The sequence below is a fragment of the Vipera berus genome, assembly GCF_964194415.1.
Source record: "Vipera berus genome assembly, chromosome: 1".
In the NCBI taxonomy this organism is placed as follows: Eukaryota; Metazoa; Chordata; class Lepidosauria; order Squamata; family Viperidae; genus Vipera; species Vipera berus.
Window position 1 is genome coordinate 105,933,158 of NC_138202.1, and position 27,912 is coordinate 105,961,069.

At 39.1% G+C, this 27,912-nt stretch overlaps 1 protein-coding gene across 6 annotated transcripts; it reads left to right on the forward strand.

Annotated features, from left to right (window-relative positions):
• Positions 1-1,229: 1,229 nt before the first annotated feature.
• Positions 1,230-27,610, forward strand: LOC308659121 (tumor necrosis factor receptor superfamily member 6-like). Of its 6 annotated transcripts, XR_014024452.1 has the most exons (12): positions 1,230-1,487; positions 9,490-9,571; positions 13,037-13,168; positions 14,151-14,259; positions 16,799-16,872; positions 17,882-17,995; positions 19,136-19,161; positions 21,712-21,921; positions 25,045-25,096; positions 25,741-26,004; positions 26,532-26,616; positions 26,712-26,837. XR_014024452.1 is itself a non-coding variant. In XM_081312534.1 (10 exons), exons 1-10 carry the CDS (start codon positions 1,431-1,433, stop codon positions 25,800-25,802), a joined length of 918 nt encoding a protein of 305 aa, XP_081168660.1. In that variant the 5' UTR covers positions 1,230-1,430; the 3' UTR covers positions 25,803-26,918. The 6 variants fall into 6 exon arrangements, 3 of the variants coding, with proteins under 3 accessions (XP_081168660.1, XP_081168661.1, XP_081168659.1); XR_014024450.1 differs by having other exon boundaries at positions 26,467-26,918; XR_014024451.1 differs by having other exon boundaries at positions 25,741-26,616.
• Positions 27,611-27,912: the final 302 nt, after the last annotated feature.

Sequence of the window (27,912 nt, forward strand, 5' to 3'; positions counted from 1 at the left end):
CTCTTGGGCTTTTGTTTGGAGTTGTTTCCTGTTCTTGTTTGAGGCTTTGTATTTCCTGTGTCATGTATTTTGACCTGTGTCCCTTTGGCATCTGTGGGTTAATCCTATTATTTGGGTGGGGTGGGGTATGTAGATTTTAGGTGTCTTTTTTCTTTTTCTAGCTGGGGGCCTCCAACCTTCCTAGATTATTTACATCTGCATTTCTACAGAGCTGGTTTCTGCTTGGGGGAGGGAGACTTGGGGCTATTAAGAAAACTGGGCATGCTTTTCTGCCTCTTTCAGATCCTTTGAGGAAATATATTTTTCTGCCCTTTTAATATTTATTTCATTGGAGGGCTGACTTCCCACATGGTATTCTTTGAAGCTTATTCTCTACCAGTTAGTCCATATCGGCCACATTTTTTCCTTGCCCTTAGACTGAGCCTAAAGGAGTTCATTTGGTGTAATGCTTAAGGCACCAGGCTAGAAACCAGGAAACCATGAGTTCTAGCCCTACCTTAGACACAAAGCCACCTTGGGCCAGTCACTCTCTTTCAGCCCTAAGAAACAGGCAATGGTAAACCACTTTTGAAATCTTGCCAAGAAAACTGTAGGGACTTGTCAGGACTTGTCCATGTAGTTATCAGCAATCAACAATGATTTGAAGACCCGGGAACAAACAAATAAACACGCACACGCACGCACACACAGAATTCTAAGTCTAAAGATAATGGGGCAAGAGAAATTGGATTAGACGGTCATTCGAACAGAAAGGGGCAAAGGGGGGGGAGCTAACTAAGAAGAGTCTCATCAGGGAACAACATCAACACCTGGATGATGATGGTGATGCTGTGCCACCAAATCCGGATCGACGTTTAGCGGCCAAAGTCAAAAAGTTCGCAGATTTAGGCTCAGTAGCTGGATGAGAGACCGTCACAGAATCCTGGGATTGTAAACTGTTAAACTTGACGGTCGAATTAAAAAAGCGGGCAGTGAGAAACCGTTTCCGCCTTTCTTGAAGCGAAAAAGGAGCTCAGGTCCCGTAACCTTCCGCAAAGCAATCAATGGCACGTGTTAAATCTGGAGGTAGGCGTGGCTTCTTTAGTGGGCACTGGAGGAGAGCCGCTTTCTGATTCCTTCAGTGGGAGGAGTCAAAAGTTTTACCCCCAACAACAACAACTCCCCCCAAAACAACAACAACAACAACAAAAACCCCTCCTCTTTTGCTAGGTGGCCCCGCGGAAGCTGCAGATGTGGCAGGGCTGCGCTCCCTTGCCGTTAGAGAAGACCCGGTTAACAACTTCCGGGCTTGCTGCGACTTCTCACGAGCGGGAATTCCCGGTGACGCCTAGTAGGCGCCCAAGGGGTGGAGAGTTAAGAAGCTAGCCCGTCACAAGACTTCCCCCCCGCCGCGTTAAAGAAGAGCGGAGGTGATAGCGGCGCCCCTTGAAATGGCGGTGGCGGGAGTGATGGTGGCGTGCTTGGCCGCCTTGACGTCGCTCCCGAAGGTAAGCCGAGGAACAAAATAAGGCGGGGAAAAAAAGCTCCGGGCTGCTTGAGCTCGGCCGTCGGGGATCGAAGAGGAGGAGGAGGAGGATTCCTAAGGAACGGGGGCCCGCGCGGTGTGCGATCTCCATCGATTCCACCGCGCGATCCTTGTTGGGCTTGAAGCAGCGGCCGGCTCTCGTGTCGCGGAGTGGCGGAAGGGTTAGGGAGAAGCCCGTCCGAGGAAAGTCCGCCAAAAGTTTGGCTCGCCTCTTCCCGATGGAAGTTGGAGTCCTGCACCTCCCCCCCAACCCCCCCCATCCTGAAGATCACCAGGGTGGAGAAGGGCTGCCAGGGGAAAAAAAAAGGGCGGCGCGGGAGGCTTCTCTCTCCTGGATTGCGACCTTTTGGACGTTGGGAGTGTCAACTTTGCGGGCTTTTTTGCTTTTTTTGCTTTTTTTTGTGCTGTCGTGTTAGAAAGGAAATTCAAGGAGTTGTGACACCCGGCCGGTCGACCCCGGATATTGCCACTCCCGTAATTTTTTTTATTTTATTTTTTTATTTTTTGGCTACTTTGTATAGGTAACTGTTTAGCTGCCGGTAACATTGTGTCGCTGCGCAGACCTCAAGATGGACGAGATTTAAAAAGCTAAATAAAAAAAAATATTGAGACTGAGCTGAGACTCGAGGGGCGTGGCCGAGCCCCGCATCTGGTTGTAACAGGTTTCGCAGGTTTTGGTGCTCCTTTTTGGTAGCAGCGGTGGGGCGAAGCCAATCCTACCCTTTTCTCAACTTTGGTTTCCGTTCGGCTCCTCCAGCCATTTTTTTTTAAAAAAATAGTTCATATCTGCACTGAGAAGACTTACTGTTATTCATGACTTGTGACGTAAAAAAGGACATCCTGGGTTTAAGACATTTCGGGTCCGTTCCACAGTTTATGTTACTCCCTAGTGCAGGGGTAGGCAACCTCGGCTCTTTTATGACTCATGGACTTCAACTCCCAGAATTCCTGAGCCAGCCAAGCTGGCTCAGGAATTCTGGGAGTTGAAGTCCATGAGTCATAAAAGAGCCGAGGTTGCCTACCCCTGCCCTAGTGATATGCTCTGGTTTATTGAATAAACCGCAGTTGGCTGAGTTTATGCCATGCACTAAGCCGGGGGGGGGGTGTCTTCAAACCTGGCCCTTTTATGACTTGTGGACTTCAACTCCCAGAATTCCTTAGCCAAGTTTGAAGACCCCTGCACTAAGCAAACCAGCTGTATGATGGACAACCTAACTCCTGCATTTTCATTTAGAGGTGTCTATAAAGGTTTCATTTAAAAATAAGATGGAATGTGCTGCCCCCTCTAATCTAGCACTTTAGTTTCCCCAGCCTGATGCCCTGCAAGTGTTTTAGAACTCTAGTTTGTTGTCAGAGCATAGCTAAAGCACATCGGTAAACTGGCATTGTGCACAGGCTCAGGATGGAGAGTGAAGGAACTCCCGTAGAAGTAATGAGGAAGTACATTTGCGAGGTGATTCACATTTCTTGTAAATCAGTGTTTATAGCTAGACAGTGCTTTTCACAAAATTAAATGCACTACTCAGAAAGTTTTAGAGGAAAGTATGAGTTCTCTTCGGGGTTTTGGATTTTAACCTTTTTTTTAACTGTTTGCTGAAAAACAGAATGGAATATGGTAAGAAGGGAGCCATGATCCTGAGGAGTTAAAACAGAAATACCTTTCTTTGTACACGCTGTAAAGAAGTTTGGAAGTTACTCCTTTAGATCTCCTCCCCCTTTCCCCCCCTTCTTTTCTGCCCCTGTTCTTTCTTTCTTATTTATCACTTTGCTTTTTTCTTTAAATTTGTATTGTTTTTATCCTGTAAAAAAAATTCAATAAAAATTAGAAAGGATTTGGGATTTTAAAAAAGAGCAAGGAAAAACATTTTGATTTTAAAGAATCTATATTGAGTGGAAGTTTAAAGTAGAATGCAGTGGACTTGATTGGATTAGGCTCAATCCTGATAAGATTTCAGGTTTTGCTCTGAACTACAGAGAATGCATAAATGCTGTTCTCTTACAAAACAAAATGCAATAGTTACCTAGAATATTGCAGTTCTTTAATAGGCAAAAAGCACAAATGTGTTTTATATCAGCAATGCTTAAATCTTTGGTTTTTGCACTAGATAAAAACTACCGTTTTGCATTTCTATGGTTGAAAGACTGTTTTGGAAAGAATCCCATCTTCTCATGCTAGAAAATTAATCTTCCAATTTGAGGGCCATGCTTCTAAAAAGCAAACTATTGTACGCTTTCATATGGGAAACTAAATTCTGAAAACACTGTGCAGATTAAAAGTTTGGGAATTTTACTAAGACAAATCGAAATTTACAAAATGGTGAACAAACTTTCATTTTCCACTGAGCTCCTCATCAACTTTGAATTTTAGCACTTTTAAACACAGCTGAGTTTAAATAGCATGCATATGTTTCTTCTACTAGTTTCAGAGTTCAAAGACCAGTTTGAATGTTTACTTAATAGTGCTCACAATTTTACCAAGTACAAATATAGTTCTATATTTTATATTTTCTTAATTCTGTGAGCTAATTCAAGATGATGGGAGTCAGAGGCTTACTCTGCAAAGGTTTTTTTAAGAGGAGAGAGTGAAGAGCATGATCAGGAGAGGGAAAACTTCTGTATATGTGTGAAATGTAAAAGTTCTATACTGAAGAGCAATGTGAAGCATTTATATGGTGCACTACTACTCCATTACAACTAGTAACTAATTGATAATTACCAATCCTTGTAATATACATATTACAAATTATTATATGCACAACATGTGAAATCAAAGCTAGTGATTTCTTAGCTAGTGTTGGTTTTCATTCACATTCACTTCTTCCCATAGAATGTAGGGAATCTAATGTATTGGTGTGATATATGTACAGATCCAAGCAGTGTGGCCTTTTGTAAATGACAGATATTTTCAATAAGCAGATTTTCTAAGTGCCATTCAAGGCTTTTGGGCATGGCACTGTCAGTAATCACTGGGACCACCACTGCCAGTTTATGCCATAATCCTTCATTTTTGATTTTTGGACCTAGATGCTTCCGAAGTTCCCCAATTTTTTGTCATCTATTCTACTCTCCTGGTATTGCCACATCAATTCTCCACACTTCCTTCTTTTTAACCACAATTAAATCTGGCGTGTTTTGTGCCTAGGATTTATCAGTTTGTATTAAGTCGCACAGTTAGCCAGATGTTTAGACTGGTTTTGGCATTTTTATCCATCTTTTGAGTCCTTCCCAAGGCCTAGGATAGGCAGATATTGTTGTTACAATACAGTGAATTCTGGTGGCATGCATAATCCAAGATCAATAAAAACAGCCAAAAAATTACAATATATAGATAGCCCAGGCTAAGAATAACAAAAAATAAATCTGCAGCTCTATAAACACATTAATCTGATGCCTAAAACCACTTTTGTCTGGATCTTTGATCCAGCCTGGATCATGTTAAATTCCTGTGAGATATATATGAACTAAATAATATAAATACCTAACTTTTTTCCAAAAAGAAAAAAAAAACCATAGAATTAAGGTGGTGTTACAGGCCATTCATATTAATTTTTAGCTAAAATTTGCATTTCACAATATAATGATTTTTGCCTTATGAACAAAACCAGTGTAACTGAATGCTTGTTTAATATTTGCACAGTTTTCCAAATATGAAAACCCTTGCTTCCTTGGTATGGGTTTCATGGCTAAGAGATGGATCCTGTGCCATCCCTCATCTGAAGAGAGCTCAAGGACTTGGAAGAGGAGTCAAAGAATTTAGGGAGCTAGAATTACAGTAGTGTTGTTATCTGGGAAAGAAGGGCTGTAAAAATTTCTGTTGGTTTCATATGAGTTCATTAACGTGCCTGCTTGCACAGTCTGAGAAAAGGCCTATAGTTGGAGATGGCAGAGACAGAAATGTTGGGGGAGAACACAAGAGGGAAAAGCACCTACACACATATACGCACAGTAAACACTTTTCTATGTTTGAAAAAAGGGACGTGGTGGCTTTAGTGGGTTAGGACGCTGAGCTTGTCGATTAGATGGTTGGCAGTTTGGCGGATCGAATCCCGAGTGCCACGTAACAGAGTGAGCGCCTGTTACTCGTCCCAGCTTCTGCCAACCTAGCAGTTCGAAAGCACCTAAAAATGCAAGTAGAAAAATAGGGACCACTAAGGTGGGAAGGTAACAGTGTTCCGTGCACCTTTGGCGTCTAGTCATGCCGGCCACATGACCACGGAGATGTCCTCGGACAAGCGCTGGCTCTTCGGCTTTGAAACGGAGATGAGCACCGGCCCCTAGAGTTGGAAAACGACTAGCACGCATGTGCGGGGGAACCTTTACCTTTACCTTTACTTATGTTTGAAAAAGCTGAGATTGAAAAATCAGACTCACTGGCTATATTTGCTTATCACGATAGGTTAATTCAGCTAATTTATAAATAAAGCTTTTTATTTATTAAATATATGCAAAGGATCCATAAACTTTATACGACAAAACAATAAAATGAAATAGACAACATTTGAAATATGAAACTGGCTTGCCCTGGTCAACTTGCTACAGGACAACAGTTATACTAATATCAAAGAAATGGTGGAATAGAATCATTGCAGGAAAGGATACAAAAGAAAGGACAAAATTGAAATTATTTTAAATAATTAAATTGTTGAATTGTCCTGCGGCAGGTTGTCCCATTCCACTCCCAGGAAGGTTCTCCTGCTACTCTTCAGCTTTAAATTCTTAGATCCTTCTCAATGAGAGGAGTGGGATAAAAAAAGGCAATAAATAAATAAATAATAGATTCCTAATTTTGTACTTCAAGATCTAATGGTCAAATGCTAGGTATCAGGAAAAAATTCATAGACTGCCAATGCTAACTAAGGAAGAAAGAAAGGATGTCATGAACATGCAAATCAGTTTCTTTGCATTATACTTGATGTGGACCAATTAAGATTTAGAGTGCAATGCTATGACTAGATTGGGAGTTACTTCTGAATAAGAGTAGTTACCACTAACAGCTGCTTAACACCTTCAATCTTTAGAAATAGTGTTTCTCTTCTCACTATTGCAGTATAACAGCAAGTAACTTGGAGTTTGAGGAAGTTTATGATTGTTGTTAGCTTATTTTATTGGTTCTAATTAAGCCTCAGAGTTTTAAAACAAAGTTGAATTTGTTTTCTGTTATTTTGATTTATTTATGTAATTGTTTTAAAATATGTTACACTTGGTAAATATAAATTAATGCTTATTGTTTATCCATGTGCTACTCATGATAGATCAAAGGTTATTCATAAAGTATGCCTAACTGAAGTTTGACCTTTATATACGAGTAGAAGGAGATAGTGGGATTAAAATTTAAGTTAGCAGATTCAGTAGTTGCCTTTTTTAGCCCAAGGGAAAAAAATCTAAATAATAGAAAAGTGACTCAACAAGGTAATGGAATCTTCTCTCTCTGACATACTGTACCATTTTATTTTGATTTGAAGGGATCTTATTTATTTATTTATTTATTTATAATTTTATTTATATACCGCCCTTCTCCCGAAGGACTCAGGACGGTGAACAGGGCAGATATATAAAAAATACAAAAATACAAAAGTTAAAAGAAAATTAAACATATGCCCGACTAAAAACAGTAAATACAGATATTAAAAATGACCATAAAAACCCAACCCATCCCCCATCAGGCCAGGCCGGCTTGTTCAAATAAGAGTATCTTCAGATCGCGACGGAAGGAGCGAAGGTTGGGCGCCATCCGGAGCTCAACCGGCAACCGATTCCATAGCTCCGGGGCGCCCACAGAGAAGGACCTCCCCCTGGGGGCCACCAATCAACATTCTCTGATCGGTGGCACCCTGAGGAGGCCCTCTCTGTGGAGAATAACCATATAATAACATTTTCTTTCAGAGTATTGAGTGAAATTATTCATTTTACCAGACATTCTGTTAGTTATGAAAGAAATATAAGGTTCAATTTTCTATGTCAGCTTTTCTTGATTAAAATAATGATCTCAAACTGCTTTCTGATTTTTATATATTTCAACCTCTGATGCACTATAGGGAAATATGTTCCATTGACTTATTTCAGTAATGTATGCTTTGACTGGCATTATTCTGACACCATGTAATGTTCCTTTGCAAATATGAATTGGCCTCATCTCTTTGTTCACTGGAACTGCCAGCCCTGTATTACTTGATGCTATGATTCATTCCAGTTTCCATCTGTTGCCATATACTTACATTTAAAGTTAGGTATTCTACTTTATTCTGCCAACCTAGCAGTTCGAAAGCACGTAAAAAATGCAAGTAGAAAAATAGGGACCACTACGGTGGGAAGGTAACAGCGTTCCGTGCGCCTTTGGCATCTAGTCATGCCGGCCGCATGACCATGGAGACATCCTCGGAGAAGTGCTGGCTCTTTGGCTTTGAAACGGAGATGAGCACCGGCCCTTAGAGTCGGAAACGACTAGCACGCACCTGTGGGGGAACCTTTACCTTTACTATTCTACTTTAACAGTTATCCAGATGCTTTCCTGTGTAAGCAATTTGAGAGTTCCAACTTTATATTGTTAACTAGACAAACCGTGACCTGTTGGTTCATCCTTTCAGATGCACTTCCTTACCTAAACAGAGAAACAGAATGACTGTGTGCCGGCAAAAAAGCAGTGGAAGCATGAACAACTTCCGACTTCCTGCCAGCTTCCCCACTGACTTTACTTGTGGGAAACTGGCAGAGAATATTGGAAGTTACAATCATGTGAGCGAGATGCTGCTGGCAGTGGCTACAATTTTGCAAATACCACTGGTGTGAAGATCCTTGAAATTTCAATTACACAGAAGTAAAGACTCCCAGATTTTATACACATCTCTTAAGTTAGCAGAATTGAGGTACCTTGATTCAAAACGCTTTGCACAATGATGCACCGTTTGGGCTAACTGAAGGTTACAAACAGACAAAAAGATAGGAGAATGTTAGTAGTATATAGATATATAATTCCCCAGATCTTGGCTGAATCATCATTGGTTGAATATTTGAATTGGGGTAACCTCTTTATTAGGGACCAATCAAAATGCCAGAGATACTCAAGATTTTAAGTTCTCCAGCAATACTCATCGGACAAAATGCTGTAAAAAGTAGGAGATAGAAAGAGAGAAGACAGTTCAAATATTAGATTAGGTTAGCTTTTTTTCAATCATTAGGATCAGCATCAAAATGAATATTGTTCACTTGGTGTTTTATCCAGTTGTAGGTATTGGTGTCAGGTTACTCTAACTGCCACATGTGTTTCAAAAAAAATATTTTTTTCCTCATCGAGTAATATAGCCATTATGGTTTTTATATTTATTTTGAAGCTTTTGGAAGAGTTTTGATTTGTGAAGCGGCTTTTGTAGTTCCTCTTGTTTCATCTAGAAGCCATGAAAAACTCCAAAAGCTGCTTGATTCATAGACTTTCTACTCTTTCTTCACTGTTATAATAGGCAGCATTCCTTAAAAATTAGATGGTAGGAAGCAGTGGTGGAAGATAATAATTTGCACTCCTTGTTCATGTGAGCTTCCCAAAAACATCTAGTTGTCCAATGTGGGGCAAAGAATTGTAGAGAGTGAGGAAGAAGACCTTAGCAGAGGTAGGTCAGCTCCATTACCAAAGTGAAGGAAATTGTACTGTATTTTATTCTGAGCCTGTAACAACTTATAAATGGACAAATTACTCATATTATATCCATAGCATATTATACTCATTCCACGAGAAGGAGTATATACCGTAATCCCTATCCTCCCTCCGCCCTGCACTTGTTCTGGAGTGCAAAGATCACAATTTATTTTCTTTTGATGGTAGAATTTGAATTTAGTTTATCTTGACAGCTTTGCAGAACAATGGTTTCACTCTGAGCATGCATCAAACAGGCCCATGCATCTCTGATTAAGACAAAATAATATTTCTGGAAAAGCGCAATGACTAGGAACTTCTTTCTTTCCAAACCCCCTAGGTTGAATCTCCATCACGGCAAAACTCCTGTGATCCTGGAGAAATGTTTTATTCTGGGATTTGTTGCAAACTTTGTCCTGCAGGTAAGTCATAATATGTCATAATATGATGATAATATGATTTTATATTCCACTGAAAGAAATTGGTGCTGTCTTTTTTGAAATAACACACAAGCTACTGTAAAACAATTAGTGTCAATAGGAAACATCTTTGAATCCCGTTATCACTAAGAAATCCTTTGTCATTTTGGGCCATTCTGTACAGGTAGTCCTCAACTCACAACCATAATTGAGCCCAAAATTTCTGTTGTTAAGTGAGACATTTGTTAAATGAGTTTTATTCTTACCTCAGTTGTTAAGTGAATCATTTCAGTCGATAAGATAATAACACGGTTGTTAAATGAATCTAGCTTCCCCATTAACTGCATGTCAGAAGGTCACAAAAGAGGATCACATGACCCAGGGGCACTGCAACCATCATAAATATGAGTCAGTTGCCAAGTATTTGAATTTTGATCACGTAATCATGAGGATGCTGCAACGATCACGAGTGTGAAAAATGGTTGTAAGTCACTTTTTTCAGTGCCGTTGTAAATTTGAACAGTCACTAAATGAACTGTTGTAAGTCGAGGACTACCTCTATTTGTTCCTGTGCAGTGTCCAATATTGCCAACCAGCTATGAATTCTGAAAATTGTAGTTCCACTTTGTAGGACATACTAAAGAAAAAGATTCCCATGAATAGAACACTCTGGATGGGTATTACATGGATATATTAATGTTTTCTTTGCAATAATGTGGAAATTGTTTGCCATTACCACTTTCTGAAGCATTCTTTGACTTTCAAGGCTAGCATTTAGTTATCTGAGGTTCTGGCGTATTCTCATTCAAGTTCTAACCTGATCTTGTTTAGCTGCTGCTACTTCTTTTTTTTTTGTTTTAAAGATTGTCCAAGATCACTCAGTGCTGTCACCTGATCCTTTAAAAAAATGAAAATGGGCAATCATTTTAAGGAACAAATAAAGAATAGGGAGAGATGGGCATCCTTGTATTCTGGTCTGAAGCCTGGAATTGATTCTGGAATCAATTAAATTGATTCTGGAATTAAAGGCAAACTGAAGGAAAATTGTATCAAACAATGGAAGGGATAAGTTTCATTTACATCCCTTCTACAATTGATTTTATTTTTAAATTAGGTAATCTAGTGCTTGTGAACTTAATGAAAATACACACAGCCTGACCTGTCCATTTTTATTTGCTTTTTGACCAGTTGCTTGAGATATGACAACTATGACATTTGAATGGAATTTTCTTCTCTTAACATTGTCCCTTTGCCATGTCTTAACCATTATCTTGCTACTTACAGCATCTTTTTTCCTGTTGTGTACATCTGAAACTGGTTGTGCTTCCTCAGTGAAATAACAGTTTGCCCATTTGCTAGAAATAGTTCCTATGACAAAATTAGATTCATTTTAAAAGAGATAGAAGGTACCTGGAAGTCACATAGACTTTTGCATATATTTTTTACAACTACTTCATTTTATACCAGGAACGCGGTGGCTCAGTGGGTTAGGACGCTGAGCTTGTTGATCAGAAGGTCGGCAGTTTGGCGGGTCGAATCCCGAGTGCCGTGTAGTGGAGTGACCGCCTGTTACTCGTCCCAGCTTCTGCCTACCTAGCAGTTCTAAAGCACGTAAAAATGCAAGTAGAAAAATAGGGACCACTATGGTGGGAAGGTAACAGCATTCCGTGTGCCTTTGGCGTCTAGTCATGCCGGCCACATGACCACGGAGACGTCCTCGGACAAGTGCTGCCTCTTCGGCTTTGAAACGGAGATGAGCACCGGCCCCTAGAGTTGGAAATGACTAGCACGAATGTGCGGGGGAAACTTTACCTTTACCTTTACATTTTATACCACCTTTTCTCCTAAGAAGAGGCTCTACTTCCCACCCTTAGCCTTTTAGATAGACAGCCATTCTGTAAGGCAGTTTCCTGCATCTATTAATGATTCACAGCATAAATTCTCAAAGAGGCTTCATGGGTGTTCCACCAAATCATTTTAGACAGTTTAATCTCTATAGAACAGGGGTCTATAGTGAACCACGGCCTGTTGGGAATGGGGCCGTGGAAGCAGCAGTGGAGCTTTATTTGTGCAAGTGCAGAATCTAGGTTGTGTGTCTATCCCCCCACTCTCTGCCGCCGGTCTGTGTAGGCAGAAAGTTTGGGAGCTGCTGCTTTAGAATACTGGTGTAAAAAATCTGGTACTCATCTAAAACCTAAATCTAAAATCTAAATCTTCTTTATAGAATGATAGCTTTATTAAATATTTTATCAATAAAGCTCTTTTGATATGTTCTGCATCTAGTTTAAATAAAGTTCTGGCTTTATCTTGGAAAACTGTTTTTAGGTTGATTGGTGTTTTGTTAGTAGCAATGTCAGCTTTGCAAAAGAGACAAAAACAGTTGATTGGAATCGGCAAATACCATTTGTTACAAAAGAAGCAGTTGTATTCCAATTTGCCAAAACTTCCTTGCTGACAAGATGGTTTATTCTTGCTTCTTCTGAATGATTTTGTAAGCTTGACTGCGCAACAGCATCTAGCAATAGTACATGGCCAAAGGTTAGCATTGGAACCTGGCCATCCCCATTGCTTTAATAGGGCATGGATCATAGTCATCATTGTGCTTCCAGTAAGACTTTGTGATGTCCTTTAGTGAAGGCATCAAGATATAATTTGCTGCTGATCAATTGTATGGTTGAATTCCAATGTGTGTCAGGGGCCAGAATCAGCAAAGGCAAAGCAGTTAAAGAGTTCTTAAAACACAAATCTAGTGAGATTATGATGACCCTGGGTGAAAATGCATTCATATCATACATCTCATGCAAGACTAATAAAATGGATTTTATTAATTTATTTTTAATGCTTATTTATCAAACTTAATTTGGAGTTCTCATTTCTACTATTTAGGGGTATTGCCCTCATGCCCTGCCTCCTCTGCCAACAGTGCCAATATAATTGTTGTAAGAACCTTTGTGGATATCCTGATTCAGGCAAAACATTATTTGGGGGATGAAAAATCATTTGCTGTGTTCAGTTGTGTTCATCCCTAATAGCAGGGGTCTTCAAACTTGGCCCTTTTATGGCTTGTGGACTTCAACTCCCAGAATTCCTCAGCCAGCATGTCTGGCTGAGGAATTCTGGGAGTTGAAGTCAACAAGCCATAAAAGGGCCAAGTTTGAAGACTCCTGCCTTATAGGGAACAGAGAGAAATCTGTATTTTATATGCTTTTGTACTTGTTGGGTGATTTTGACCACAAATGTGAATGATTTTGTTGGCTCTGCTTGGCTGCTTAATTACACAAGACTTAAACAGCAGAACAGAGGTAATTTATCAATCGGTAATTAATCCATATTCAGATATTAATCTCATGGTTCCATTGTGAAAGTTCTTCATTAGTTGGCAGTCTTGTAACATGTAGTTGGAAAACAGTTGGTGGTATAACTACATTTATTTGAACACTAACTTTCATTTGCTATCTCATATCATAGGTACACGTGTTGAGGAATACTGCACTTCTCCACATACACAGGGAATATGTAAATCTTGCACAGATGGAGAAAACTATACTGAACATGACAATGGTCTACTTAACTGCTTACCATGTGATGAATGCAAACCTGGTACGGTACACTTTGGATATTGTTCCTGAATTGTGCTACTTTTCAGCGTCAGATTGTAACATTCTGCCACAGTCTTATAGTGCATTACATGTCATAGAATTTTGCTGGCCTTTTACCACAATCACCTCCTCATCTCTAACTTTGTTTAAACTGAGTAAGGTTTAGGTTGGGTACTTTTTTGGTCCAAAGTCACCTGGTCTCAGCAATAAACTTTATTTTTCATAGGCTTCTGTCTCCCAACCCTTTCTTCCTTGCCTGTTGGGCAGTTGTAATGGAGACAGCTTGCTTTTAAGGAAAGTGTGAATTCATCTATTTGCACAGGGCTTCTGAAATTAAGCCGTAATTAAGCCAATCACCCAGAGAGGTAGCCACTTGCCTTTACTTGGATATATTCAAGCAGAAGTTAGATATTAATTTGGATTCCTGCATTAATTGGGTGACCTAAATGACCTCTTCCATCTATGATTCTAGACTGAGGACTGTGTTTAGGAACCTGAGGGCTTAGTTGCCCACTGCCTGAAACTTCATTTTTCCCTGCCCCAAAGTACTCCTGCAACCCGTTTATCTACCCCTTAGGGATCTTTGTCCTTTTCTATTTTGTTTCATTTTTAATATCTCCTTTAGAGTTTGATAAAGAGAAGTGTGTAAACATTGTCCATGTTGGTAAGCTAGGGGAGAGCCTTCACTGTGGGTGCACCGACCCTCTGGAATGAGTTGCCTCCGGAGCTGCGGATGGCCCCTGACCTTCGGTCCTTCTGCCGTGACCTGAAGATGTGGTTGTTCCAACAAGCGGGCCTGGACTGACTACGATTTTTAATTAGGCTTTTTATTGGGTTAAATTGTTTTGTAATTTTGCATTTATTGTTTAATTCTCTTTGAAATTTTTTACTCTATGTTTTTTAATTTTTATTGTTGTGAGCCACCCTGAGTCCTCAGGGAGAAGGGCGGCATATAAATTTAATGAAATGAAATTCTGTTTCAGGTTACAGAATGATAACACCTTGCACCAGGAAGAAGAACACTGAATGCCACTGCAATGATGGCTATTTTTGTCCTGAAGGCTGTGAGGAATGTGTGAAATGCAAGAAGCGGTATGTACATTAGTATACTTATGGTGCAATTCCCTTTTATGACAGACTACGTTGCACATGTATAAATACTCGCAATAGATTTATTGCATTTAAGCTAAGGTGATATTTATATGTCATTATAGCCATTCATTCATTTTGCTGAGCTAATAAGTGAAGCCAACTCAGTTCCCATCTTTGTAACTCAGATTTAAAAGAATAGCATAAACAATATAAAGAATAATCGAACAGTTGGTGAAAAACGGAACGCTGTTACCTTCCCACCGTAGTGTTCCCTGTTTTTCTACTTGCATTTTTACATGTTTTCGAACTGCTAGGTTGGCAGAAGCTGGGACGAGTAACAGGCGCTCACTCTGTTACATGGCACTCGGGATTCAACCCGCCAAACTGCCGACCTTCTGATCGACAAGCTCAGCGTCCTAACCCACTGAACCACCGCGTCCCTTGTTAGATAGATAGATAACCTTTATTGACATTTTTTACTATGGGCACAATGACGCACATTAAAAATGAAATTTAGTTGCTTGCTCTCAAAGTGTACACATACATAACACATTTAAACATACTATATACAACATATGTATAGAACTACACACTTGCATGTAAATAACATATAAAATTGGCCCTTGTGATGTCAGAACTGGATAATATGGCTGGAATGGCATATTTAAAAACTATTGGCTATCTTAGTTGCAGTATTCACTTTCGCATATGCAGTCCTGACACATTCCACAAAATCTGCTTTTGCTGCAGATTTAACAGTAGTTGGGGACTCTCGATCTAATGCAGCAGTCTGAAAATGTAGCATTTAGATGTGCAAGGACTACAGTCCAGAGAATTCCTAGTCATCAAGGCCCAAAATTTTGGAATTCATGGTTCCAGCACAGTAGGGGTTATACTCTTTTGTGATGAATTTCCTACATTCTGTTTCACTTCTCCTTGTTATTGGTTTTGTTTTGTTTTTAGTAAGACTGTACTTTCCTGCCTTGCTTAATCAACACACCAAATTGCTGGCGGTCTACAGCTTTTGGTCACAAGTCTTTGCACGTGTATTTAGAAGGGACAAATAGAAGTTCAGAAGACAGAAAAAATAAGGATTACACTTATATGTTATGGAAAGTTAATAAAGATTCATAAAATTGTCCCCTTCATTTCTAGATCTCATATGTTAGATATTTACACACACACACACACACACATATTTAAACGATTGCAAATCAAAGGAGTTTTTTTTTCTTTTCAGAACATAGATTTGTTCAGTTCTGATTCTAGCTCCTTTGGAAGACTGTAGTATTGGTCTATTATTTTGGGGGGAGAGGGAGACTTCTGAGTGTTACAAAGAGTCACAACAAAGCTAAAGAGCAGGTTTCAACATTTATATAGGGCAGGCAATTTCTGAGCTGCAGGAAGCCCCTCTGAAAATATGTGGCTGAAATTTAGTTTAAATGGCCAAATTTGGGTAGTGCTTAACAGGATTACCCTCCTCAAGCCCTAAAAATAAGACTGAACATTTATTTGGGGCCCATAATTGATGGAAGTGGGGGGTACTTTGCCATTCAGAGTCTGTCTTTTCGTATTTCTACCCTTAAAAATAGACAACAAAAATTTGGGCCTACATCTTGTATGAAGTTGGTTTTTAAGAAGAGACTGGACAGCCATTTGCCTGAAATGGTATAAGGTTTCCTGCCTGAGCAGGGGGTTGGACTAGATGACCTCCAAGGTCCCTTCCAACTTTATTATTATTATTATTATTATTATTATTATTATTATTATTATTATTATTATTATTATTATTATTATTATTTATTTATTTATTTATTTATTATTATTATTATTAATTTCTCGAAGATGCTGCCACTGAATTGGTCCAGATCTCAAACATTGCCAGATTTCTAGATCTCAAACATTGCCATTCCTGATTTGTATAAAACATTGTAATTGTAGATAGGAGAAATAACATTTCTGTAACTAGATCAGCATGACTTTAGTAGTGTTACCCTTTTCATCATTCCATTTGTGGTATTTTTGCCATTGGAGGCAGTTTTGTTAAATGAACATTCCTAATTTTTACCAAAGTCCCATTCTCAGTTGGGTAAGGTTTGCTGGACAGGCCTCTTAAATTATTTTGTGGAAAAGTCCACTAAATCTGTTATTCTTCCTCATCAAACTCCAGCAGTCAGTCCTGTGATTTACAATGGGCATAATTAGGATACCGTTTTATCCTAAAATAAGGAAGTTAAGCTTTTGTTAAAAAAAAAAGAACTCTATCAATTTCTATAAAATTCGTCATATTTCAGCCCCTCAGTTCTCAAGATTGTCTGCAAAATGTATCCCATTTTGTAAACAAAGCTGAACTGGATAAGTATTTATATTTTTACATGCTAGATTGTAGAAGAACAAACACCTTGATGGGTTCTTACTCCAGAGCTGACTGAGACTTTTCAAAACCCCGAGGCAGCTTTGTTATTTTTCATTCAAAAGATAGATATGCCATCTTTAATAAACAATCTACCTTTTTTTTTAAAAAAAACCTAATTTCTAGGTGTCCTGAAGGACAGGTGATTGTGGAACGCTGCAATGCTACAACAGATACAAAATGCGGACTACCACATGCAGGTTAATATCGTAACTTCAGGTGATCATAGACCAAACTGTCGTAAGTCGAGTACTACCTGTATTTTTATTTTAATGATAGTTTAGCATTGCATTATAACTCAAACAATGGGGAAGCTGCAGAAACCAGCTTCAAGTGATTTTGTTTTGCAGTTGTCCGTGCTGAAGGAGAGGCAGTTCACACAGGACAGGAATGATGTGAGGTCCTCACCTAACCAGTGTGCAATCCTAGCCTAACCACTGCAGCCTGGACAGATGTCATTAAACATGGTCGATGTTTCACTTAAGGACTTCTTTACTAATGAAAATTCCAGTCCAAATTAGGGTCATAACCCAAAGACTACCTGTAGTCTATTTTGGGGGGAAAAATACCAGGCTGAGAGACTTCTTAATCTGGTACATGAAAAGAGTATATAACTAGAATATTTTTCTTTCCCAGAATTAGAACATTAGTACTGTTTTGCCTGTTTGGAGTAAGGAAACTGATTTCTTTTTGGAGTTAAAACTCCAATCATCCTTAATATGAGCAACAGCAAAAAATTATGGGAATTGTAGTCAAATCATTTGGAGGGCAACAGATTATCTTCTGTATGGATGTGGGCATGTGTATGGACAGGCATGCATTCTCTTCCTTTGCCCTGAAACAAAATCTTGGGAGAAGTGACAGAGACTAGTCCCTGCATTCCAGAAATGAAAGCCATTTTTATTATTGGAGGATAATTTATTAGTTTCTCTAAAGCACTGGCTAATTTTGTTCCCTAAAGCAGTTGCCTGGATTTGCTCATTATGCTAAATTATAATTTGCCAAATTATGTTTCACTGAATAAACAAGAATGTATTGGGTGCATGCAACGTGCTTAGCCATACACAGTCTTCAAAATGTAATGTCAGGGTTCATACAGGTGTACCATGAACTGTAAATCTAACCTCCATTTTTGGCATGTTGTAAATGCATATGCATAAAAGTCTCATTATCTAAAAATTTTTAAAGGCTTCCTGTTCTGTCTTTTAGAAACTTCAGATTCCTCATTTACATGGCTTTACATCTTTATTGGTGTTGCATTTGTGCTGGTGCTCTTCGTTCTGATATATAAATGGAAAAAATCCAATTCTGTAATGAAGAAAGGTAATTTCCTGATGATTCGCTAAATATGAAGTAACTTGCTATCTAATATTAAATGAACCAAAGTACAGAAAAGTTGAGAGACCCAAAGCAGGAAACAGTGTGTGCTAATTTGTGAGTTGGATCTGCATGTTATATTTAGCTATAGATTGCTTAACTAAGGCTGGTTGAATAAGTATCAATTGGCTGGATGTTCAGATTGCACTAAAATATAAATCATAGCATGTAAGACATAATAAGTGGATTCATACAACCTACTAAGCCAATTGGAGAAATGCTTAATTGTTTCAAAGCTTAATTACTAGGATAAATATATTAACATGAAGTAAAACTCTTTTAAAGTATCCTCACCCATGGGACAAAGCTCACTTATTTCCTTTTACACATTAGCGTACTTTGTGCCAACCCGTGGCCTATTGTGTAAGGTTGCAATCTTCATCAGAAATTTCAAAGGAAGAAGTACACTAATGATTAGTTAGCTATACATTTAAATAGAAGACCAGTGTTATCAGTGCTTTTTTTGTAAAAGAAAAAGGTGCCGGAACTCACACATGTCATACAACCCACCTTGCCTACCCTACAAGGTTCCATCCAAAAAAGGTGCTGGAACTCCGTTCTGAGCGTTCTATGACAAAAAGCCCTGAGTGTTATTAACAAAACTGCTATAATGAAAGGAATCTTTATTGATCCTTTAGTTAGCAATGGAATCTTGTAATTTTTCCCTGTACAAAGATCTGATACAGATATTGCTCACTTACCGAGGGTAATTGGTACCAGGAATTCTATCGCTAAGCAACACAGTCATAAGACACAACATCATGGGCCCACTCCAACTTATGAGAGTAGTCTTAGTGACCTTTATTAGGTGAATCCCATCAGGATGCAGTATTCAATTGTCATGTGATCGCCATTAGTGACATCCTGCCAGCTTTCCCATTGACTTTGTTAGAAACTGGCCGTGAAGGTCACAAATGGCAATCACGTGGTTGGAGGAATGCTGTGACATCTGCAACTATGAGGACTGGTTATACATTTCCCTTGTTCAGTACCATTGTAACCAAATAGTTCCTGAACAACTGAATGTTAAGTGAGAACTACCTGTATACTAATGTATATATATTTTTTCTATACCCTTCTCCCTAGAAAAAGAAGAATCCACAGACTATTTGGTAAGCAATCCTGTACTTAATTTTTTAAGGGAATATAACTAGTGTTCTTAGTTTGCTTCTATCCAGTCAAAATGACGAGAAGTTCACAAGAAAGCAACCTAGCCAGCTTTTGTCTCCGTTTTTAGTTGTGTAAAACTGATAGTCTGAATAGTTACTGAGAAGTCATCAAGAGATTTATTTTCATTTATAACAATCAATGCCAATTAATGATGTACTTGAGAAAAACAGCCTTGTTTTTCTCCTTCACTGCAAGCTGCACTTTCAACAAGTGTGCTTCTAACACCAGATGGACCTCTAGCATTCTTGGTGCCACACCAGTGTTTTCTCCTTTCAAACTAATTTTTAATGCCACATGGGGATAACCAGTACATTGGCAATCGAATGCTGCTGCTGTCACAACACCAATTCTACAGTCACTACATTGGCTAACCAGTTAGAGATTCCAAGCTCAAAACAAAGTGCTGGTTTAGCATTGATAAAATCCTACGTGACCTAGCTCCATATTATCTTAGGATCAGTCTGCTCCAAGTGAAATCTGCCTCGCCTGTGCATTTGGGCAGGAAGCAGTTGCTTAGGACCCCGCCTCTGCAAAGAGTAAAGATTGAAGGATATGTAGGCCAGCGTTCTCTGTGGCTGTCCCTCTGTCTTGGAACATCATAACCCATGGAAGCACTGATGCTTTCCTCACTGATTTTCTGCAGTAATCAAAATGGCCCTGTTTTTAGCAGGTCTGTGGTGATTCTTAGATGCTCGGTTGATGTTCAGGTTAGAGCAGGGGTCAGCAACCTGAAACAGTGAAAGAGCCACTTGGAACTGTTTCCCTCACAAAAGGAAAAACTCGGAGCCGCAAAAAATGTGTGTGCATGTGCATACATGCGCGCATGCGCAGAACAGGGTTTGACTGAAAAGTGGAGCCAAGGCAAGATATGCACCTACCCTGCATATTTGAATTGATTGGTTGAACTTTTTTAGTCCCACTTTTTTTTTTTTTGGACTGCACATGGCAGAGGACTGGGAGCCGCAGGAGACGGCTGAAAGAGCCGCATGTGGCTCCGGAGCCGCGGGTTGCCTACCCCTGGGTTAGAGCAACTATATTTTTACTGTAATTGCATTATTTAATTATTAATTAATCAAACTTATATGGCAGTTCATCTCATAAAATGCGAGTCTCGGTGGGATGCAACAATCTGATAAAACAATAGTTACCATTAAAAAACCATTACAATGATTTATTAAACATTAAAAACAGAACTAAATAAGAAAAGAAAAATACAGGTAGTCCTTGAGTTATGAATGTAACGGAGCCTGTCCATTCCATTCGTAACTCGAAAATTCACGGGAGTGAACGAGATCACTCTCTGCTTTCGCCCACACATTCGCTAATTGAATGCCTGGGCGAATGCACGGTTTGTTAAGTGCACATGAGGTATCCCAGGGTGGGAAAGGACATGGAGGGCCTAGTGATGGAGCAGACCCCCTAGGCCTCTCTGACCCACTAAGATCATGCTTCCCCCTCCCTTCCTGCCGTGCTGGACTGACTCACCCTGCAAAAATCCTCTCTGCCGTGGTTTCTTTCCCTTTGAAGGAGAGTTGGCTTAATGCTTTTTGCGCTGACAATGGAAGCTCCTGGGTGCTGTAATATTGTGCGAGTTCAAAAGAGAACATGGCCCCCAGAAGCTTCCATTCTGATGGGAAGTTTTTGCTTCGTTTGCTTGCCTATGGGGCAAAGCGTGGAATCGGAGTTGGCCGGGCGCAGGAACCAATGCCGTCCATGGCCCGGATGCGCTGCTCACTCGCGTGTGCCGGCCTTAGTTTGAGGGTAGGAATGAAACCTTCAACTGAGCAGGGAGCCATTGTGGGGCGAGTCTCCTTGCACCTGTGTCCATGCTGCTGGTAGCGGCAGTGGCAGCCACCCAAACAGCCACAATCTCCCCTCCCCAACCAGCCACTCAGCCCGCCCAACCTACTCCTTGCCTGATCAGCCAGTAGCCCAAATCCTGACCTCTCTTCTCCTTATTGTCTTTTTAACTCAAGCGGTGGCAGCCGTTTGAGTTTCTCTGCTCTGTCTGAAAGGAAGAAACCGAAGGCGCAGAGCAGGATTGCTCAAGAAAACATGGGTACGCTGCTCGCCAGCCTTATTGAGAGCAATCCTGTTCTGCGCCTCCGCTTTCTTCCACTCAAACGAAGTGGAGAAACCCAAGCCACTGCCGCTGAAATACTTTATCTGAACGGAGACCTGACAGAGATGGGAAGCTCTGTGTGACTGTCAGCGGGGCGCTTGAGAAACAAGAGAGGAATGCTCTGTTTCTGAAGTTCCCCATTGGCAGTCACACGGAGCTTCCCATCTCTGTCAGGTCTCCATTTGGTTAAAATGTGTTTCAGCGCCTATGGGGCTATTCAAAACGCAGTGATTCGCTGCGTTTCCAAGTGTCCCTAGATGCTCAAACACCTTTTATCCGAACGGAGACCTTGAGCAGACGGGGATCTCTGTCTGTGAGCAAATGGGGTGGTTGAAAACCCAGCAAATGCAGCAGTATCTTTCTTTTGCAGATACCTGGCAATGAGAATGTAAACTCTACAACTGAAGCTGCTGCTGCTGCTGCTGCTGGTGCTTCTGAGGACAGACTGTCTGAAACTACTGAAAGAGAGAATTTGGAGATGGGCAATAGAGAACAAGACTCTGTCCTTCCAGATAGGCCATCTGTTTCATTGTTACGTGAGGTTGTTTGTTCCAATGGCCAGTCCAGTGGAAGAAATGATGTAGGTATTTTTCAGTAGAAAATTGCTAGATAATTAATAATTGCTACTGCTCTGTGAGTTCTGCTGTAGCGGAACAGTTTGAAATAGTATGTGTTTATTTACAGTGCGACCTTTTATGAATATATTAGGCCTGTGTGAGGCAACTCTGCTTTGTTTTGAAAAAACATTATGTGCCACAGAAAAAAGTGGTTTGTGATGCTTCATGGTCTCTTCTGACAGATGGCCTGAAGAAGCTTCTCTGTATAAGCAGCACATGTGGACAAGCCTCTTTTGGCTACTGAAAGTGCTGGATGAAGCCTTGGAAATGAGGCAAAGTAGCAGCATTACTTCTAATTTTAGTCGCCAGCAGAGAAGTGTGGCTTTTTAAAGCAGATTAAAAATGATGGTTCACATAGTTATTCACTGAAGGAAGGCAACCCCTTGAAGTTTTGTACAGCCATAAAAATATACAAGACAGGTTATAGAAAGATCATTATAACATAACAGGTAGAATTTCATCTAAAAATACCAATGATACTTGCAGTACTTTGAAATAGCAGCAGAGGGCGGAATACAGTAATGTATAGTAAAAGGACCTACTTAAATAATAGGGTTCTAACAATAGATGTTGAAGGATTTAGATGCTTTTGTCTTTCAAAGCCATTTGCCACACTAGGAAATGGCTGTGTTTCCATGGCTGGAGATAACTCAATACAGGCAGACGTTAAGCAGTAAAAAAGCTATTTATTGTTTTTTGCTTTTATCTGCTATGCTGACTGGATTTCACAAAGGAAATCCAAACCCATGTGCCAATATCATAACTTAAGATCAGTTTTGACAGGTCCTGAACAATTTTATGGGAAGAAATATTTCCTGAGGTATTCTGGCCTCAAAATGGCCACCAAATATTTTGCCTCTAGCAATTCTCAAAGTCAATTTCCATGTTTCTCTTTAGGAGAACTGTGATATTAGTAACAACATTTGCATTCTTCATACTTTTGACCTGTAATTTTTCCCCTTCCTTGCCGCTCTGTGCTTTAACCCAAACTTTTGCCTCCATAATTGTGCTTGGCCATTGTTATTCTATGTCAGGGGTGTTAAATTGCCTGCCCGCGGGTCGGATGCGTTATCCCAAAACCGTGCCCACCCCTTTGCTGGCAATGGAGAAAAAGCTCTGATACGTTGTGCGACGTCACATGATGTCGCGAGTTTGACATGTCTGTTCTATGTAGTCCAGGGGTAGGCAACCTCGGCTCTACTGACTCAGGAATTCTGGGAGTTGAAGTCCATGAGTCATAAAAGAGCCGAGGTTGCCTACCCCTGATGTAGTCATAATGAAAATGGACTTAGAGAAGCCATATGAAACATGGTTTTGAGATTCATAGTTAAAACACTTCTGACCTTGATACCCGCCTCTTTATTATCTGCCTTTTTGCCATTCTATCCCTTAAAGTGGACTTTATAAAGTAACTGCAACCTTTAAAGGTTAAAAAAACCACCCTCCCAAATATGATTTCATTGAGGACAGGAAAGTTTTGTGGAGTTATTCTTGTTGTGCATTCAAGTGTTTGTAGCAAATATGGATATATTCCTTTTAGAAACAAAGTATCAAAACAGCTTAAGTGGAAAAATCGTATGGCTCTGCCCAAAAATTCCTGGTAGAATGTTCTTTTATAGTTATTATTTTAAAACTATTCTGTTGCATTGCACCGGCCCTAGCATCTTCTGCAATTTCCATTAAGGATTCCTTCAGAATTCTCCAGCAGAATGCTAATTAATTTCACACCATCTTTTATTTCACAAGGAAAAAAATGCCAACATTTTATTTATTTTTATTTTTTTTATTGAAAAGTTTTATAAAAATTACAATATTATCCCCTCCCCAACCCACCCTTAAACCCCCCTCCCCCTCCCCCACTTCCCAGAGCTGATTACAGGGTTACAAATATATAATAATCATAATCTAACTAACATCAACCAACTATATAAATAACCAAATACATAATATGCTTTAACTCCCTATAACATAAATACAAGCAAACTAAAAGTATCCAAATTATTAAACAATGCTAATACTAAGAAGGATAATAATACCATATAAATAAAACTAAAAAAAGAAAAATTTCCATTATAATAAACTATAACAATCTAAAATTTACTCGTAAGCTAAATGGAACTTTTTAGTCCCATGTTTATTCTGAATATAATCTATCCATCTTCTCCAAACCGAAATGTATCTTTCTTGTGAATGCCAACATTTTAGATGAACATTCTTGCTTCACACGCTTTCCCTCCATGGTTACCTAGAGAGATGCATTTATTTTCACGACATGGGATTTGCATACTATTTTGGATTAGCTTCATAAAGAAACATATTGCACAAACTTTCTTACTGGGTTCCAGGGAGATAATCACCATTAAAATTTCGATTAAGCAAAGAGGGTGAAGAGCCTTCTTAAAAGTGAACAGGTTTATCTGTAGTAGTTTCCCACTTACAGATCTGGTCAACAAATAACAGTAAACTATAGTGTGGTTTTCATACAGGCTTTTACAGCCGGTGTCAACGTAGTGGCGATGAGCTTCCAGGCGGCATATCAATATCCTGACATTTTGCCAGCAACCATGTCTGGCATTTTTAGAGGCAAAGTAATCTGCTGTGTAGTGTATTTCTTCTCAGCTCACAGGCAGCTGAGCAGGAACTAAATGAGCTCACTTTACTTCTGAAGATGCCAGTCACGGTTGCTGGCAAAATTTCAGGATATCAGATAATTAGACCACAGCCTATTAGTCTGGAAGCTCATCGCTACGATGGGATCTGTTTCCTTTCGACTTAGCACGTTATACATGATTTGTACTTTTTCCTCTCTTTTTTTAAATGGGGTATAATGTTTGTCAAAAAACAGATTGGAATCATCTTACGTTGAATCATATCCTTTGTGAGAGGTTTAAGTAGAATCTGAGAAAGGTTGCTTAAAATTTGTCAAGTGCACTTTGGAATCCATTGAATATTTCACTATGTTACTCTGACTATCTGTTTAATCTATTAAAAAAACCAATTTGCTGTGTTGAGTCAAATTGCACGCTTTTTAAAAATACTTTGCATTACAACAGAGAAGTAGATCATCCTTTGTAAAACTTTTTCAGGTACGGAGATCTAACAAACCTGCAGTAAGGATTAAAGGTTCTCCTGTGAAAGGTGAGTAGTGCAAATAATTGTTTTATAGGTTATCATCCAATAAATCATATCGAACATTTGTAACCCAAGTGCAAAAAAAATGTTAACAATTCATATTTAAATTACATTTTCAATTGCTGATAAATTAATCTAAATTAAATAAATAGCAAAAGAAAGAGGCCTCTTGAGCAAGTATGTAAATGATGCATTCATTGGACTTCATATTAAGAGTGATGTAATGATTTCCTTTCTGAGTGCAAGGGAATACTTAAATGTCTCTCTCTTGAAATATTCTTGAAGTATTAATTCCATCCAATATTTTTAAAATTGTTTGTGATACTGGTTCGATTCTCAGTTCTCATAAGTCACGGGTCCCCAACCTCGGATCGCAGCCCAATATTGGGCTGTGAGTGTTCGCAATTAGGCTGCAGAAATGGTGGGCAAGTGCCTGTTGCCATTTGCAGAAGTGGTGGATGCACATGCTTGTCACTTGCACAAATGGAGCTGCCCGTACTTGCTGGCGGCTCATGCAGAATCACCCCCTCCCCATCACTCTTCCAGAAAGCCAGAAAGGTTGGGGAACTAGGCCATATGTAGAACTCTGCTCATAGGATGTTCTCATCGTTGCATTTTTTTTTCTTTCTCCTATACTTCCCCTTGAAAAGCTCTTTTAGAAGACTGGTGGATCTTCCAGAATAGTGGAGATTGTTGTTGGGAAGCTAAATGAGGAAGCTGAAATTTGTATTCAGTTTGCCTCTTTTTAGAGAACAGATCCTGAAGATGATGATGGTGTGGAAATTAACATAAGGGCTGAATGCTAAGAATTCTACACATGGAAGGAAGGAAAGGCAAGGAGGCTGGAGTCATTCTTTTTTTTCCCCCTATGAGATGGAACACCAGCCTCGAATAACTTGTGCATCCTGCTTTGTGTATGTGGAGATGAAACAGTACACTCACATAGTAGAGCATTCTCTGATTTTTGCTGTGTTGTGGAATGTTATATCGATCTGTATGTGTGCTACAGCTGCTGCTCTTGTGCGATAATCTTAGCCAAATTTATGGCTGCACATTCCTAAGTATAATAGTTATTTTATAGCATCTATTGATTACAAATTATAATTGCAATTTACGGTGAGAATTCATCTTAATAATCATATATAGTTTATTTTGACAAACCTGTTGACCTGAAATATATAATTCCAAATAACTCAATGTGAAAATAAATATGGAAGTGGAACATCACTTTTAAGATCTGGAGGGAAAATTGTTCTGTTAATCCTGTAAGTTCTATAAAGGGTTTTGGTATTTGAATAGCCCTTTCTTTGTCTTCTCTCTGGGTAGGAAAGATACCATTAGTGCCTTTTTAAAAATTATTTTGCTGTTTCTTTTAGGCAAAAACCTATTTTAAATGGCTTGAACTGGGGGAGGTTGGCTCATACTTTTTTTTTTCAAAAAGGGAAGAATGCATCCTTTTGAAAATTAAAAGTTCAGCCAATGCAGCAGAAAGCCATGAAAAGAAAAACGTGAAGTTTGTCCTGTAGGTCAGTAAACTTGAATTGCAGCATAAGTATATAAGCATGTGAACCATGTAAAGTTCATTTTTTTAAATCTAACATATATTTTTATTGCATTGCAGCATTGGAAGATACTTATTTTCAAATAAAGGACACGTTGGGGCCAGATTACTGGAAACCACTTATGAGGAAATGTGGCTTAATAGATAATGACATACAGAACATAATCCATGATAATATTCAAAATGTTGATGAGCAGCATTATCAGTTGTTAAAAACTTTGCGAGACAGGAATGGAGTTGTTGCTGCTTTTCAGAAAATATTTGCAGGCCTGGAAGAAATGAATCTTAATGGTATTTATGAAAACCTAATAAATGAACTAAAAAGCAAAGATTTAGTAATAATGGAGGGTGAAGACTAATTTAGTTTTTCTTTATTTTTGACTACACAAAAACTGGACAGAGAACAGTCTGGCTTTTTATGCATCTATTTATTTTAGTGCATGTTGCCTTGGCTGAGGATGTCTAAACTGTCAACACAGTTGTTAAAGGAAATATAGATCCCATTTGGGAAATGAAATGCCGCGTATCCCTGCAAGTAAATTTTGCAATATAACAAAATTTACAATGAATAATGCAACAGGTTGGTCAGTGTTTGGAAATTGTGTGGTTCTGTACTGTCCTCTATAAAAATGCTATTGTGACCAAAATTCAGTGTAATTTATATTACGTGAGTTGCTAACATATAGCAGGCTGAAAATGGACGTAATAGTTTTCTACGGAGTCAGAATCATGTGGTGGTGTTGGACAAGGAGAATTTGAGTATGTAAAACTTCCTTCCTGAAATATAAACCAGTGAAATCTGGCTGAAACTTTGTGTTTGCTACTATATCATGAAAAGATTGGTGGATTGTAGTACTTCATTCACTGTGATCTTCTGTACAGAGATACTGAATATGTGCAATGTCTCTTGACTTTTTTATCTTTTGTACATATTTTCTAATAAAAAAATTAAATTCTGATTCCTTTATTGTATGTAAATGGGAAACTGGGCCAGGGAATGAAATGAAAATGGAGCAGAGCAAGGAATAATTTTGAATAGTTTGGATAGCACTTGTACATTTCCAAGAATTCCACATAATTTGGCTAGGAATACATATGTGAAGCTAGGGTTTGTTGAATAAACTAGTGATCTGCATAATCACCATCATCGGCTTCCTACCTTATGCTATTGTGCGAAAACAAACCAGATTATTGCTTAGTGTAAAGCTTGTCACCTATTAAATTTATTACTAGGACAGAATTTTATTATTATACACTAAGG